The sequence below is a fragment of the Mirounga angustirostris genome, unplaced genomic scaffold (assembly GCF_029215605.1).
Source record: "Mirounga angustirostris isolate CCGP_5_RB_7025 unplaced genomic scaffold, mMirAng1.0.hap1 SCAF_10, whole genome shotgun sequence".
NCBI lineage: Eukaryota > Metazoa > Chordata > Mammalia > Carnivora > Phocidae > Mirounga > Mirounga angustirostris.
The window spans coordinates 123,356,184-123,373,275 of record NW_026991718.1 but is presented as its reverse complement, the minus strand read 5'-3'; the positions used below and the strand labels follow the sequence as shown (position 1 = coordinate 123,373,275).

The 17,092-nt window shown below is 45.3% G+C and overlaps 1 protein-coding gene across 1 annotated transcript; it reads right to left on the bottom strand.

The window, feature by feature from the left end:
• Window positions 1–1,938: 1,938 nt before the first annotated feature.
• LOC123852112 (antileukoproteinase-like) lies at window positions 1,939–4,702 on the bottom strand. Its single transcript, XM_064571788.1, has 4 exons — window positions 4,536–4,702; window positions 3,503–3,664; window positions 2,957–3,106; window positions 1,939–2,205 (listed from the first exon to the last, which is right to left on the bottom strand). The coding sequence occupies exons 1-4, from the start codon at window positions 4,618–4,620 to the stop codon at window positions 2,177–2,179; spliced, it is 426 nt and encodes a 141-aa protein (XP_064427858.1). The 5' UTR covers window positions 4,621–4,702; the 3' UTR covers window positions 1,939–2,176.
• Window positions 4,703–17,092: the final 12,390 nt, after the last annotated feature.

Genomic DNA, 17,092 nt, shown 5'->3' with positions numbered 1-17,092 from the left:
GGGGAGGGCCAGACGCTGTCTTAGCACAATAAGGTCAGAATGAATAGACCCCACGTAATAAGATCAAATTCCTTCATATAAAACTTAGACTTTCAGGGAAAAATTAATCTTGTGGTCCAGATATTTGAGTTTAGATAAGCTGGTCGAGAGTGAGCTTGAGCCAGGGTGGAAGATTGCCATGTTTTTCCCTTACCCACCCCCCAAAAGATTGGTTTCTCCCTCCCCTCTTCCAGACCATCTCTGCTGCGCCACACAGAATCAAGACTCGGAAATTTGAGCCCCGCACTTCCCCACCAAACTTGAGAAAGTTGCTTGCTGTTTAATGGACTCAGGAGTGCGGATAAAGTATTGATACATGGCATTCCTGTATTGAGGGTTGGCACATTCCAGGAAAAGGGCATGTAGAGGCACAGGGAAGAGAATTGTATAAGAAAGGAATAGGATTTGAAGAGAAGGGGGAGAGCTGGGAAGGAAGGAACATCTGGAGAATCCTCCAGAGTCCTGGGGATGATCCACAGAGATACCCCAAAAGGCCCAGCACCCAGAGCAGGGGGCAGGGACATCACTGCAGTCTAAGAGAGCAAGGAGGTGAGCACCTTCCTTCCATCAAGGAAGATGAAAATGCAGAGAAAACCTTGTGTATTTATTTGTTCACTAGCCAACCATCATTTCCTCTTGTGTGTCAAGCCTCAGGCGGGACGCTGGGCATACGCGGATAAAACAGGCCCAACCTTAGCACCCTGGAGGTGTTGGTCACGGAGCCACACCTTCATCAAGACACTTTCGCTTTTCTCTAGCAGCTCTGCCTGGCTGCAGATGGAAAAGCCTGCGTGAAAATGTCTAACCCTGGTCAGGGTCTATGGCGCATAAATTTGCATCAGGAAAGTTCCTCATCTGGCCAGAGAGAGCAAAACTGAGGTTTCAGATTCTTCTCACTTCATTTCCCACCCTCAACCCCTACCCAGAGATGGACTCGAAACATTTTCATAGGGGATCCATGATGAAAGAGGCATCACGAAGAACTCAAAGGCAGGAAATGGAGCAAGGCCATCCAGTGAGCTGACACTGGACTCCAAACAGTGGTCAGGAACTGTACCATTCATGTCCTGCACAAATCCAAATCTCAGGTCCTTAACCCGGTACACATGTACTTCTTGCTCATGTCATAGTCCCAGGCAAGTGCAGAGGACAGGCTGGACCCACCCAGGAATTCAGAACCCCGGGCTCCTTCCTCCAGGTCCTTGATGTCCTCTCTATGGTGTCAGCAGGTGCTGAAAGAGTTTGATGGGCCAGATCCAGAATTGGAACACATCACTCCCGCTCCCATTTCACTGACCAGAGCGCACAACTAGCTACACTCAGTTGAAAAGGGAGGTGAACAACTCAGCCTAGCCGTGTGCCCAGGGAAGAGTGGACACGGTGGGTACTGGTGCTCGCTAAGATTAGTTATCTTTAGCGCCCTCTGTCTCCTGCTACAGGATCTGTCCTCTGGATCAGTTCAGTTTTTCCAGATGAGGATCCCCTCATTCTCTGCCTGATGGCTTTACGCCTGACTGTGGGACCCCTGCAGCTAGGTTGGGAGTGAGGGCGAGGTGAGGGGGGACCATTTGTGAGCAGCTTTTCACCTCTTTCTGTCATCAGGTGACAGTCACTGGGCTCATCATTTCACACGTTATACCTCTCATCCTCAACTTCATGGAACTGGCACTGCGATTCTCCTCCCCATGGTACAGGTAACAAAACTGAGGCTCAGTGGGACAAAGTCCCATAAATTTGTCCCAAATTAGAGAGCCAGTGATCTACAGACGCAGGATTCAAAACCATACCTGCTTGGCTCTGAAATGTTCTCTTTTCCCACTTCCTAGCTTAGGTGAGAAACCCCACACATGCAGACATGTCATTCTTCACTTCACCCCTCATATCTAGACCAGATGCAATGAGTCAAAGAAGTTGGAAATGCAGAGAGAACCTTGTGTATTTATTTATTCACTAGCCAACTGTCATTTCCTCTTGTGTGTCAAGCCTCAGGCGGGATGCTGGGCATACATGGATAAAACAGGCCCAACCTTAGCCCCCTGGAGGTGTTGGTCATGGAGCCACAACTTCATCAAGATACTTTCGCTTTTCTCGGGCTTGGGGAACAAAGGAATCCTCAGACCACATATACCGGGAAGTCCTAATCTTTTTGAACTGGCAAGAATACATCTGTGGAAAGAAAATAAAACAGAGCCTCAGCACAGGAACAATCCCAGGGAGCCTTACATTCCTCCCAGCCAGAGGGTCCCCCTGTCAGTGGGCCCTACATCCCTTGGGATAAGAAGAGAGAGAACATGGAGCTGGAATAGTCAAAACAGCGCTGGTCTTTGGTCTAGGATTCCAGACCAAATCCAGGTTGTTCTTGGACTGCTCCCATCTTCATTCTGGTAAAATCCGGGCATTGGGCTAGATCATCCTGGAATGGCCTCTCGATCTGGGCATCACCCTGGGGTTTCCTGTGGTTCCAGATAACCTAGCCAATCAAGGCCATCACCTCAGCAACACTCTCTCCATGCACACAGCACTTTGAGGTTTAACAGGAGCTTTTACATGTAGTATCCCAGTGGATATACTTGTCCATTTTACAGCTGGGGACACTGAGGCTGAGAAAGATTCAGTCAGTTGCTCGTAGTCACACAGTGGGTCAAAGACAGAGGTGATATGAAAAGATAAAATTCTTGCCTCTTGTATCATGGCTCCTTTCTTCTGACTCATTCCAAGAAGCCTTTCCTCCCATGACCCAGCATTATTAGTCACAGGTGACCCTGGGAACTATTTGCTTAGAAAACTGGGGGTGAATGGTATTAAGGGGCAGTGGATCTCCTTGAGGGGGGGCCAGTGGTGCATAGGGAGATGCTAAGCACCCTCCTTCTCATGGCAGGGCACCACACCGGGGATGTGGATCTGAGCCAGATCTTACCTTTCACTGGCTTGACACATGAATTCCCACACACCCCCTTGCAGCACTTGAGACTGTTCGGGCAGTGGCCATCATTCAGGCAGATGTCTGTGGGGTTGGGCCTCCTGCACTGGCCAGTGACCACTGGACACTTCCCAGGATTGACATTAACTGGTGAGAACGGGGCCACAACTCAGAGGCTTGCCCCCTAGGCATCACCCCTACTCCTACCCCATCTCTAACCCATGTGTGTAAATCACTTCCTCTCTACCTTGGCCCCCAAACCGAGGCCAGTGCGTGTCCTGATGGAGCCCCCGTTCCACCGAGGGGGCCCCAACCAGTGTTGTGAGTGTCCGAGAGGCAGAGTGACTCATGAGCTGAATGAGCAGCTAACTGACCGACTGGTTTCCCAGCTGTTGGACTGACGCGCCGGGAATAGCAGTCAGTCGGCTGTGGCTCTGCCCCACCCTCCAGCCCAGTTCCGGGGAGCCCCCGCCACTTCTCTGACATGTGTGTCCTCAAGCTCAAGTCCCCCGGGTCCCCTCTTCCCGGGCTATGTTTCCTCACCTGGCTTTGCTGGGTCTACAGGATCCATGCATTTGATGCCACAATAGTCGTTACAGCATTTCTGCTCCTTCGGACACTGCCAGTCGCTCTGGCATTGAGGGGGTTCAAATACAATGCACATCACATGAGGCCTGAAGGGGCAGACTCCATGCTTGGCTTTTTCTAAGGGCGAGAACAGAGGAGGAGGGGGGAGCTGATTCTGAGTCATGACTATAATCCCAGACAAAGAATCAGCTTCCCAGGAGGGGACAGAAAACTAACTCCGGCAGCTGACCCCAAAGGAAGAGAGGGAGCTGGGAGGGTTCCAGGTTGAAGGCAGGTGTGGGGCGGTGCCAGGCTCAGCCAGCCACTCAACCAAGAGGGAGTCAATGGCACAGGAAAGAAGGTATAGAGGGTGGTGTGCTGGTATTTGCCGATTGCCATGGTGTAAATACCGCTCCTGTGGCTGATTCCAAGCTACCAACGTGATGTCCACTAGCCCGCAAAAGTCTTGAAAAGTGTACGCCTCGGCTGTTGTGAGCCAGCCCCAGCACACGGCTGGGCAGAGCCCACAGTCAGGCGCTCCTGGCCCGCGGCTGACGGGGAGGGAGGCGGAGAGGGACCACGGTAGTAGGAGAGGCAAGTCATCAGAGCCTGAAGGAAAGATTGCAGATCAACTGACAAGTCAGTTGAGACAGAGTGACCATTTAAAAAGAAACAGTAAGAGAAAAAGAGAACATTTTGGAAAATTAAACAGAGACCCAAATAATGCGACAGAGCCAAAGACCAAATAGAGAAGGAGCTGCAGAGAGAGAACAATAAGCAATACAGGGGCTGGGGACACCGGGTCCATCTGGCAAAAGGTGGGTTTCTGGACGCTCAGAAGCTCTTAGCTGAAGTCCTCAGAGAGATGCTTGAAATTAGGGGCCATGGGCCAGACCACGGGAAAGGTGACTTCAAGGTCAACCCCTGGACTAAGAGGAGGAGGCTACCGCCATGCTGAGCCATCATGGACCCTGGCACCTGGATATGGCCAGAGAGTCTCCCAACTCACCTTTGCTGGCACCTTCCACAGTCCGGGATGTGAGGATTTGGAGGGCAAGGAGCACCGTGAAGGTGATGAGGCTGCCGGGTTTCATAGTGACGGCAGGTGGGGCGGTGGTGGCCAGTGCTGGCCTTTCCCTTTAAAACCCTCCCAGGGTGTGGTCCCTGCAGAAGTGCTTGGGGCCCTCCCTGCTGCTCCCTGCTCAGCCGGAAATTCAGGGGAGGATAGTAACTCCGCCCCCCAGAGTATCAATGGCAGGAGCCTGAGGCCTAGGAAGGGACAGTGTGGAACTTGGAGGGGGAGGTGTCAGCAGGCTGGTTGGGAGGCCATTCTGGAAGTACCTGTCGTGGGCCTTGGGGGGGGGGGGCGGGGGGGGGCGGGGGAGGGGCCCTGAAGGGAGCCTACAACGCAGAACCAGAGGTCATTACAAATGAGCCTCTCTACTTACCTCGACCTTCCCACACTCCTGGACTGGCTGCCGATTACCTGGCATCACTCCCTTTCCCAGATTTCAGGTGACGCCTTCGCTTGCTCACTCTGGACTTGTGTCCACGTAAAACCCACAGTCCCGGGCACTCTGCCAATCCCACGGGGGTTTCCCTAGGAGCCCGTGTGACATGAGTAGTGAAGAACGGACAGCAACCCAAACCACTTCGGGCCTCGGCTTCCTCGCTGTGAGGTGGGGGTAGTCCTACCTGCCTGGGTCACTGAGCAGGATCGGAGATAAAGGGGGTGGAAGGGCATTGAACAGAGTGAACACGGGCCCCAGAGCGATGGGGTGGGGGGGTGGACGGGGTGGGGGGAGCGAAGTGGATGGGAAGCCACATTTGAGCCCCTTTCCCTGAGATGAACTGATAGGACGCTTCCCAGCAGTCAGCTGGTCAACCAGGTAAGCAAAGCGTGCCCTTTGTCCTGTTCAAAAAGTTTTCCCACACCTCAAGTTACCCCCACTGTGCTTTCATAATTATAATGAAGTTTCTCATCAACTGAGCGTTGGCTAAGTGGCAAGAAGTTCGTGTGGAACATTTCTTTTTTTTTTTTTAAAGATTTTATTTATTTATTTTTTAGAGAGCGAGCGAGAGAGAAACAGCATGAGAGGGGAGAGGGTCAGAGGGAGAAGCAGGCTCCCCGCTGAGCCGGGAGCCCGATATGGGACTCAATCCCAGGACCCTGGGATCATGACCTGAGCTGAAGGCAGACACTTAACCATCTGAGCCACCCAGGCGCCCCATCATGTGGAACATTTCTAAATATCAAAAGAAAGCCTATTAAGGTGTAACCAAGGAAAAAATGCAGGGGATAGAGAAACCAGAATGTAGGGGAGAAAAGAAGGAAGTCTCCACGATGGGGTAACAGAAGGTCCCAGAGTGACAGCGGAGTGCCAGAAACACAGGGCGGCCAGTCCAAACTGGAAAGGGTCACAGGGTTCCAGGAAATTCACCTTCTGGAAGGTGAAATTAATAGCACATTTGGTGCATATGAACACGGGGAGGAGGTTTTGGCAACCAATGAAGAGTTTGTGATTGAAAAGTGATATGTAAGTAGAAAACCAAGCAAACATAAAACCTGACAATTTTTCATGTCAAAGAAAAAGTTGTGCCAGAAAGGAAAAGTAGTTTGGTTTATTACCTAGTTCAGCCATGGTGAGTGTCCACATAGTCATAGTGAGGTAAATAGCAGTGCTGATCTCATCAAATTGTCACATAACTCTCTCTCTCTCTCTAAAATAAATAAATACAGCTTCTAAAAAAATGGGGTGCCTGGGTGGTTCAGTAGGTTGTGTCCGACTCTTGATTTCGGCTCAGGTCATGGTCTCAGGGTCCTGGAATTGAGCCCTGCATTGGGCTCCATGCTCAGTGGGGAGTCTGCTTCTCCCTCTCCCTCTGCCCCTCCTCCCACTCACATTCTCTCTAAAATAAATAAATTAATTAAAGAAAACCTGTCACATAACTAATGGGAGGGAGGAGATGGAAGGGTGAGTCTGTATACTAGAGGTGTGGCGAGGAAAGCAGTGGACAAAAATCTCATCTTCAGTAATGGGAAGTCAGTAGATTATATCTGAAACTGCAAAGTCAAGTTTAACAACGTGAATATTACTTAGAGACAGGGAGATAAGTGACAATGTCTTATCTAGACTAAAAGTGGTTTCCTCTGGGGGTGGGTGTTAGTAAGCAAATGCTGTTTGTCACAATAAGCTTTGTGAGATTATATGACTCTTGAGTCTACTGGCATGTATAACTTTGATAAAAATAAAGATATTTAAAAAGAAAGCCTATTATCTCACTTAGCTTACCATGAAGATGTATAATCATCCAGGTAAAGCACTAAACATTATTCTTCTTTCAATAGGGTCCCTTTGGACATAAGACTCACTGAGTTGGGAGCCCCTCCTCTGTTCCCCATCTTGCCCTGCACTTAACACCCTCTTAATGATTATTACCAAGGATTGTCAGTGTCAGTTTATGAAGATGCTGCTCCATGAAAAGATAAGGTCCTAAATAGGAAAGACTGTGTGTATGTTGTCTGTAAAAGTCACCCAATTTAGTGTGTGGCTCTGAGTTGTCACAAAGGTGTGCAGCCCCATAACCACCACCCCAACCAAGAGAGAGAACAGCTCCATTCCCCTCTTGAAATTCTCGTCGCAGCCTTCGGAGTTGATCCCGTGATCCACCTTCAGCTCCTGGCAACAACTGATGTGTTTTCTGTCCCTATAATTTTGCCTTTTTGAGGGTGTCATATGAGTGGAATTGAACAGGCCATATAACCTGTTGAATCTGCCTTCTTATGCTTAGCAGAATGTCTGTATTCCCAGGAGTTTGTTCCTTTCTATGGCTAAGCAATATCGTGTTGGATGGAGATTGTGGTGTCTAAATGGGGTGTCTCGCGATCGGATGGGGGCCCCCAAATGTGGGGTGATAATCAGGTGGAAGCCAATGGCATGGGTGGCAAAAGAATTCACCCACAGCTGAACAAAGGAGATAGAAGTTTATTGAATATACCACAAAGGAGCATTGGGTAGGACAAGCAGAGGAGAAGCCGTCTGCCACAGGGTAGTGGGTGGGGGCTGCTTTTAAAGGAGGGGAATATGAGGAGGTATGGCCATGTATGGAATCTTCCTTTATTGGTAACTGTGCCTAGTTGTAAGTAGCCCATTGGTCAGTTAGGGCCTATGGGTATTCTGAGGTGGGTCGCCTGATGGGTCTGTCTGGATTCCATTGCTCAAGCCTGTTTGCCTAAAGGGGCCTCTGCAGAGATGTCCCAGTTTGTTTATGCATTCCCTAGTTGAAGGATTTGGGGGTTGCTCCCAGTTTTTCGTGGTTATGAATAAAACAGTTATAAGTATTCATGTACAGGTTTTTGTGTGCATGTGGTTGACATTTCTCTTGGGTAGTAACACAAAGTAGGATCCATAGGTAGTGTGGTAACATATGTTAATTCTAATAAACTGCCAAATGATGTCCAGAGTGTCTGTACCATTTTGCATTTCCACCAGCAGGGGATTCTCACCAGAGTTCTCATTGCTTTGCATCAGTGATTGCACTTGGTAATGACGTGTGTGTGTGTGGTTTTGTTGTTTGCTTGCTTTTGGTCATCTTAATAAATACATAGTGTATTTCATTGAGCTTTTACCTTATATTTCCTTAAAGACTAATGATGAAATGATTATTTTCCTGTGCTTATTTGCCATCTGTATATATTCTTTGGTGAAGTGTCTGTTCAAATTTTTTACCCATTTTTATTGGGTTGTTCGTTTTCTTGTTATTGAATTTTGAAGTTCTTTATATAGTCTATATACAAATACTTTATCAGATATGCATTTGGCCGATAGTGTTTCCCAATTGGTGGCTTGTCCTTATTTTCTTAACAGTGGTTTTCAAAGAGCAGAAGTTTTTAATTTTGATGAGATCCCACTTATCATTTTTTTTAGCATATTTTTGGTGTTGTATCTGAAAAATCTTTGCATAACCCAAAGTCACAAAGATTTTCTTCCTTACGTTTTTTTCTATAGTTCTAATTTTTGCAATTATGTCTGTGAATGATTTTGAGTTAGTTTTTGTAAACGATGTGAAATATGGATCAAGGTTCATATTTTTACATTTGGATGTTCATCTGTTCTGGTATCATTTGAACCATTTTTTTCTCCAGTGAATTCTCTTTGTACTTTTGCCAATAGTCAATTGACTCTATGTGCATGAATCTCTTTTTGCACTCCCCACTGATCTACATGTCTGTCCTTTGGCCAATACCACAATGCCTTCATTACTGTAGTGCTATGGGCCCAATGTTTCGTTTCCTCAAAATCCATATGTTGAAGCCCTAATCCCAATTGTGGTGGTATTAGGAAGTGGGGCCTTTGAGAGATGTTTAGGTCAGGAGGGTGAAGCCCTCATGAATGGGATTAGTGCTGTTATAAGAAGAGATATGAAAAAGATGATCTCTCTCTCTTTCTCTCTCTGCCACGTGAGGACACAGTAAGGAGGTGTCCATCTGCAAACCAGGAAGAGAGCTCTCGCTGGACACCAAATCTGCCAGTGCAACGATTTTGGACTTACCAGGCTCCAGAACTGTAAGAAATAAATTTCTGTTGCCTAAGCCACCTGGTCTGTGATGTTTCCTTATAGCAGCCTGAGCAGATTAAAACACGGAGCTTTATAGTAAATCTTGATTCCAGCCCAAATTGTTTTGGCTATGGTTTACCATCAGGTTTTATAGCTGACCCTGGCTGTGCCTTGTCCTTAATCTCAGGGCGCTCACCATCCCAATACCTGCCAGTGGCATTTAGTATAAGCACCTGGGCTACCCTGCCTGAGGATTTTCTCTCAGCCCAAGTCAAGGGAGCCAAAGACCACAGGGAGCAGAAAACCCAGCCAGTGACAGATGGGAGCTGGAGGATAAATACCCCATTTTTTCACTCTGGATGGGAAATTCCAAGGCAGGTTCTATACTACCTTCCAGAGTTTTCCAACAGTATTGAGCCCCAATTGCCCATACCAGCAATATTCTCAGTACCACACCCTTTTCAATTTCCTTCTGCCCTGTCTCACAGACCTATTCTCTGAATAGTGTTCCTTCGTCAACTCCCAAATAGATTACTTGTCCTCAAATTATTGCCCCAGGGTCTTGCTTCCAGGAAAGATATATCCCAGCACCTAGCTCAATAACTGCCACTTGTAGACTGCAACTGTTCTCGCCAGAGCAAAGACAATACAAAGCAAAGACAATACAAATACAAAATACAAAGACAATGTTTAGTTCAGGAACCTAACACGGTACATGTTGAATGAATGAAACAATGAATAATTCACTGAATGAACTAATGAAGGAAGCCAGGAAGAGCCATTAGCCAAATTTCAATCCCGCCTTCCCAATTCATGGTAGTCCTTGGGGACACGCATTCATGTCCAGATTTGTAGTATTTCTTTCTTATATTTGGAAAAGGTTCTCTGAAATATGCCAGCAATCTCCAAGGGGAATGGAGGATCCCTCGACCATCAGGCAGGCCATTTGAGATGGTGGGCTGGTGCCGACAAATTGGTGGTGGGTGTCAGGACAGAAACCTACTGGACTGAGCCAGAAGATAGAGATTGAGAAATGGGGTAAAAATAAGGGAGGGTTACATCAACCACACCCCTCTCTACCAGTGATCTCATGGATGACAATAGTTGCCAGATCTTCTCCCACTGAAATGAGCTTCACAGTTGATTCCTTCTTCCTGGGGTTTTCCCTATGCACCTCTTCCTAGATGGATCTTTTGAAACTTACAGAAGGTTTGAATGCCCTCTCAACCATCCCCACAAATCCACTGAGTCTGTGGAAGTAAACTCGCACAATGCTATGCCCTTTAGACTTTGTAGTTGCTTGCTAATGCAGCACTAAGTACATGGATATTAATTATATCATGATTATTTGAGTGCTCGAACATATATTTGGCCTCATAAATAATCATGTGTGCAAACTGAAAGAGAACATCAGTTTTCATACAGCAATTGATAAAAGATTTTAGTCTGGCCATATATTACCATTACTTTTTAAGGCAATAGATATTTTTTTAATTTCAATCTGAGATGGATATAGATACAAATATGGATAGAGGTATTTGAAGCCCTTAACAGCCTTTTTCAACCTGGTTCCTCTGTGAGAGAATGAAGCTGTGGTGTCTAATAGTCACGAGGGCTATCGGACGAGGACTGGTTCTCAACTCAGGTTCGGCTCATCGCCACTTGAAAATTGATATTTGAGAGACAAATGATGGTGGGAAAGCAGAGGCTGCTTTATCTAGGAAGCTGGGAACCTGAGAAGGTCGGGGACTAACATCTCAAAGACCATCTTCCCAGTCCAGGACAGCTGGAGGGTTTTAAAGAGGAAGGCAGGGAAAAAAGGAAGGGGGCTACATGCAGGAGAAGCACGTTCCCTGTGCTGTTAGTCGTATGTCACCGTTACCCTGAACAGACTTGCTGGCATCAGCGAGGGCTGTTTTCAAACATAGTCAGGCCTTATCTTCTGGGAAAGTCTGGTCCTTCACTCCTCAAGGCCAGCGGTCTGCAAATCTCAAGGAAAGTAGGTTAGTTCTGCTATAGAGCTACAGAGGGACTTAAAGTCTGACCACATATTAATTGATTAAGTTACAGGCAAGCAGAGACTCAGATACCACTGGAAGAAGTATAAATTGCCCATTCAGTTGGCAGAGTTACTTGATGTTTTCTGTAAGAACAACCTAGCCTTGTCAAAAGGAAAACCTTAGAAGCAATTTGAATTCTAGGTATACAGCGTAGGGGGAAAACATGCCCAGGGGTATGAGGATTCTTGCTGTGGGAGGGAGTCTCTTTGCTCCCAGAGACTCCCAGCCTCCAGGCCAGACTCTGAATCACAGATGCGGGGTATGCAGAGAGAAGCAAGTGCTTTTATTAATTCTCTAATCAAAACTCCTTTTCTATGCCCAGCCCTTTTCTGGGTGCCAGGGGTACAAGAAGGGCTAGGCATGAAGAAGAATCTGTGGTAGAACCCAGGCTTCAGCTTGGAATGCCCAATATTCTGGACTGGTGTGGGGGACGGACACCCTGGACCTCTCAGTGGGAATCCTCAGTGTCACCACGCTGGCCACCATCTATCTACAGCAGAACGTTAGGTCTGAGCTTCCACGCCATGGTGCAGCCACCTTACTCCCAGATCCTCCACTTCAAGGGGGACCTCTGGCCATCAAGTTCGAAGGCTACTTGAGGTAGGAAAGAAAGAGCATGCAGTGGCAATCCTAGCCGCTTACTGACTCAGTATTTCCACTCGGAAAATCAGGACACTGGCTGAGTGATCCTTACAAGTTCCCCAAGGCTAGTGGTCCTGGTGGGCTTTAATCTGGACATCCCTGAGGACCCAGAGGAACACTATGGATTACAAAGCCCTGTGTAGGATGTTTCCTGATCAAAGTGATTATGTCCACCTTACAGATAAGAAAACAGCCCAAAGAGATACAGTCATCCTTCATAGTCATACTGTAAGTCAAAAGCAGGTTTTTTTTTTTTTTTAGATTTTTATTTATTTATTTGAGAGAGAGAATGAGAGAGAGCACATGAGAGGGGGGAGGGTCAGAGGGAGAAGCAGACTCCCTGCCGAGCAGGGAGCCCGATGCGGGACTCGATCCAGGGACTCCAGGATCATGACCCGAGCCGAAGGCAGTCGCCCAACCAACTGAGCCACCCAGGCGCCCAAAAGCAGGTTTTTTTTTTAATTTAAATTCAAGTTAGCTAACATATACTGTATGATTAGTTTCAGGGTAGAGTTTAGTGGTTCATCAGTTGCACATAACACCCAGTCCTCATTCCATCACATGCCCTCCGTAATGCCCATCACCCAATTACCCCATCCCCCCACCCACCTCCTCTCCAGCAACCCTCAGTTTGTTTCCTATGATTTTTTTTGTCCTCTATGTTGTAAGTATTTTAGAGAGAAGAGGGCAGAAGGGGTTCACTTGCAATTCTGAGATCAGAAACTTATTTTATTCTATTTTTTTAAAGATTTATTTATTTGACAGAGAGAGACACAGCAAGAGAGGGAACACAAGCAGGGGGAGTGGGAGAGGGAGAAGCAGGCTTCCCATGGGGCTCGATCCCAAGACCCTGGGATCATGACCTGAGCTGAAGGCAGATGCTTAATGACTGAGCCACCCAGGCGTCCCCAGAAACTTATTTTAAAAATAACAAACCACTAGAAGCAAAATAAAGGTCTCCTTGGACATGACCACAGTTATTTTCATCTTTCCCTCCTAGAGGCAATCACAAACTACAGAATACCAGCAGGGTTGAGGGATTCAAGAAATTCAAATATCTATACAGAAGTGATCAATTTTCTATTAGTAATGCCTCTGGGTGAATTCCATAATCAGAGCACCTGCCTGGCTCTGTCTGTAGAGCCTGCAACTCTTGATCTCAGGATCGTGAGTTCAAGCCCCACGTTGGGTGTAGAGTTTACTTTAAAAAAAAAAAAAAGAGGCAAACCAAGAAGAGACAGACTCTTAACTATAGAGAACAAACTGATGGTTTCCAGAGGGGAGGTGGGCGGGGGGATGGGTGAAATAGGGGGTGGGGATTAAGGAGCGCACTTGTGATGAGAACCGAGCAATGTATGGAAGTAGTGAATCACTCTAATGTACACCTAAAACGAATATTACACTGTACATTAACTAACTGGAATTTAAATAAAAACTTAAAAAAAAAGGTTCCATAATTGGCTAGCTTTGGGCAGCTCCTCTGGGCATAAGGCATATACACCAGGTTCAGTCTGGAGAGAAGGAAAACCCAGAAGCTAGTATTATTGAAGACATCCCTGAGCCAGCTACATAATTTGTGAGGCTAGCGCAACATGAAAATACAAGGCCCTTTTCAAAAACCATTAAGGATTTCAATGGTGGCAGCAGAGCATGACTCCCGTGTGACTATATAGGCTCCCACACCCATGAAGCTGGCCCAGTTCTGCAACCAACCATCTCTGTGATGCTGCAAAATCATTTAGCCTTCTGAGGCATAGTCTCCTCTTGTCTGAAAGGAGGGGTTTAACTTCCTCACTCAGTAGAGTTGTTCTGACATAGAAAGCTGTCAGTAAATAGTGGGTGTTACTTTTTATTTTATTACCATAGGGGTCCTGCACATGTTACCCCAGCAGGTGTTGCTGGGCTGCACTCTGGGCCTCAGGCCACTGGGTCTGCACTACAGGTGTTCTGGGCCATTCAGCCCCTGCCCTGTCTCAGATCTGTTTCTCTCTGCTCTGACCAGCACATGCCCTCTTTGCCTTAGGTAAAAGTCCCTTCCTCACCCAGGCCCATCAACACTATGTCACCAACTTGTGGCTGTCCCCGGGGCCACCTGACCTTATCCAGGTATTGTCATTTTATATCATGCTATTTAAAAGGGCTATTTTTAAAAGGCATTTATGCCTACTCAGACATAGGACAAGTAGAGAATTCTTCCTTCAGGTCAAGATCTGAGCAGACATGAAGTTTCCAGGAAAGAAACCTGAGACAATTGCCACAGAGAGATTTGGAAAGAGTGGAAAAAACAGGGGGTCTTATAGGTAAAATTCTTCCCATAATACTTTATGTTAACTACACTGGAATTTAAATTAAATTAAATTAAAAATAAATAAGTAAACAAAATTCTTCCCGATCATCGGAGGGAGACAGCTGGGACCCCAGGATCTCCTCCTGTCCTCACAGCCTAATGCCCATCCCTACAAGGGTTCCTCAGCCAGGTTCTTCCTGGGTTGAATGTTAGAGGTTTTGGCAATGCTGATTCCCCTCCTGGCCACTGCCACAATTCTCTGCCGAAATGAGAGCTGAAGTCCATCCCCAGGGGAGTGGCCCTGGAATGTGGGGAGGGGAGCAGAAAGCATGAACATCTGGGGAAGAGGTGGGGGAGGACGTGGACCGACAGAGGGGGAGCTCAGCCAGCTCCCCAGCCCTATAACCCTCAGTGCGGATGCTCCGTGAAAGGTGCCAGCAACAATACTGTGGGTTGTTGAACAAACTTCCCAACTGTTTCATTACAAACAGACGCTCAACATTAATATTCTGTTTACCCCAGCTTTTGTCCTGTGTGTTGTTTTACAAAATGGGAACTACACTGTCTAGAGTACCTCAAATTAATTTTTCATTAACATAGCAATACATGTACACAGCTTGAAGATTAAAATAGTACTTTAAAAACAAACAAACAAACAAACAAACAAACCACCAGTGGGGCACCTGGGTGGCGGTTAAGAGTCCAACTCTTGATCTAGCTCAGGTCTTGATCTCAGGGTGTGAGTTCAAGCCCCACGTTGGGCTCCACACTGGGTGTAGAGCCTACAAAAAACCAAACCAAACAAAACAAAACCACCAGCAGGACATTTAGGCCTCCCTCTTGACTGTGCCAACCCCCAACTTCTACCCCACTGCCTTTCTGGTCCCCCACAAGTAATGGCCGTCAATTCTTCTATTTTTTGTGACATTTACTTCCATACTTTATAATTGTATGTATATACTGCCAACTTTTACTTCTTCAGATGTAGACCTTACCTGCTTACTTCCTGTTATGGATTTTCACTCTTCTATAGATCTCTATACCCTCCCAAAATAAATATATCACAATTTTGGTAAAATCCATATTCAAGGAAAACACTATTACAACTCAGTGTAATTGTTACTGCTGAGTTGAGTTGAATGCCATGATCACATTTCATTCTTTTTTTTTTAAAGATTTTATTTATTTATGAGAGAGAGAGAGCGAGTATGAAGAGGGGGAGGCGCAGAGGGAGAAGCAGACTCCCTGCTGAGCAAGGAGCCCAATGCAGGGCTTGATCCCAGGACCCCGGGATCATGACCTGAGCCGAAGGCAGACGCTTAACTGACTGAGCCACCCAGGCGCCTCACATTTCATTCTTCATACAATTTCTGTTTTTTCCTGAGATCAATTGCATTTTTATTTCATTCTTTTTCCCCTTAAAGAAAAACAACTCTAGCTAAGTCTGTGACTCTTCAACAGCTCTGTAAAATGCCTCCCACCAAGACAGTGAAGATCTGGGAAGAACTAAACAACATAATTACTACAGTACTCTTATGGATGTACCATTGAATTTTGGATACTGGTAACAGAAACTATGATGTTTCTCAAGTAGTGGAACATTAATAAGTATTCATTATATACCAGATCACAAAGAAACCCCCAATATGTTCTTATAAAGTAGAAACAATACAAACGATATTCTCTAGTAGCCATGCAACGTGGTGAGAGATTAATACTAATTTTTTAAGTGTCTTTCTTCCCAGAAATTTAGAAACTCTGTAAAACAATTATTAGTCCAAAGAGGAAATAAAAACTAGAATCGCAGAATTTCTAAAAAATTACTGATAATGAAATGTTACATATGAGATGCTAAATAATTTGAGTTAAGCAGTAATCAGAGGAAAATCCATAGTTTTAAATACAAATAGAAAAAAAAAGTTGAAAGGGTGAAAATAAATTAAATACACAGCTCAAAAAGCACAAAAGAAACACAAAAGTAAACCAAGGCAAAACAAATTAAAAAAAACATTAATAAAGATAAAAGCAGAAAATAAGAACCCCAAAGGTAGAGTTGAACTAATAAATAAAATGGTGTCTTCAGAAAAAGATGCATAAAAATAAACAAATGGCTAGCTAATCTAATATCAATAAAAGCCAGAAAGCACAAATACACAACACAGGAAGGACAGAGCAAAGGGAAACAGCTCTCCAACAGGGGAAATTTCTAAAATCACGAGACACTTATTTGTACAGAATTATGCAAATAGATATAAAATTTGGGGTGAAATAAGTAATTTCCTAGGAAAGTGCCATGTATCAATTTTTCCCCAATAGAGATAGAAGGTGAAAGTAGACCGATTTCTCAAGAAATAGAGACCATTGCAAAACTACCCCCTCTGTTTCCACAGGAGCTGCTCACAAGCCTTCAAAGACATGACACTTTAAATCCAATGTCACTTAAACTACCATTCCAAAGTATCAAAAAAATAATATTCCCAGGTCTTTTTATGAAGTAAGTATACAATTGACCCACCCAAGCCTGGCAAAAGTTACATAAAAAGAGAAAGTTACACATCAATTTCACTAATTAATACCAATTCAGAAATCCAAAATAAAATATGAGTAAACAGAATACAATAGCATATTTAAAAAGGAAGGCATCATGAACAAATGAAAGTTTTATTTTTCCCCTGAGGAATCCAAGATGGCTAAACATTAGGAAATCCTTCATATAACGTATATATATTTAAAGAGGAAAAAAATGATAGGATTCATTCTCATAGATGCTGAAAAGACCTTCCAAAAAGTTAACTCACTCTCATTTATTATTTTCTTTTAATGTATTCACATTTGATAAACTAAAAAATTGACCAATACCTTTTTCACAGAGAAACACAAAACCTTTTTTCCATTAAGGCTAAGAAGAATGATATCCTTTAACTTCTCTACTACTTCATATTATATTGGAAGAGGTAGTCAGTGTTATTGTACAGGATTTTAAAAATTAGACACATAAAAATTAGAAATAAATAATTA

Bases quoted from the DNA above. Each gene is read 5' to 3' on its own strand.
- LOC123852112 (XM_064571788.1), bottom strand. From the start codon at position 4,620: ATGAAACCCGGCAGCCTCATCACCTTCACGGTGCTCCTTGCCCTCCAA. The intron at 3,665-4,535 runs GTGAGTTGGGAG...TCTCGCCCTTAG, and splicing joins TGTGGAAGGTGCCAGCAAAG to AAAAAGCCAAGCATGGAGTC. The intron at 3,107-3,502 runs GTGAGGAAACAT...CGTTCTCACCAG, and splicing joins TGTAGACCCAGCAAAGCCAG to TTAATGTCAATCCTGGGAAG.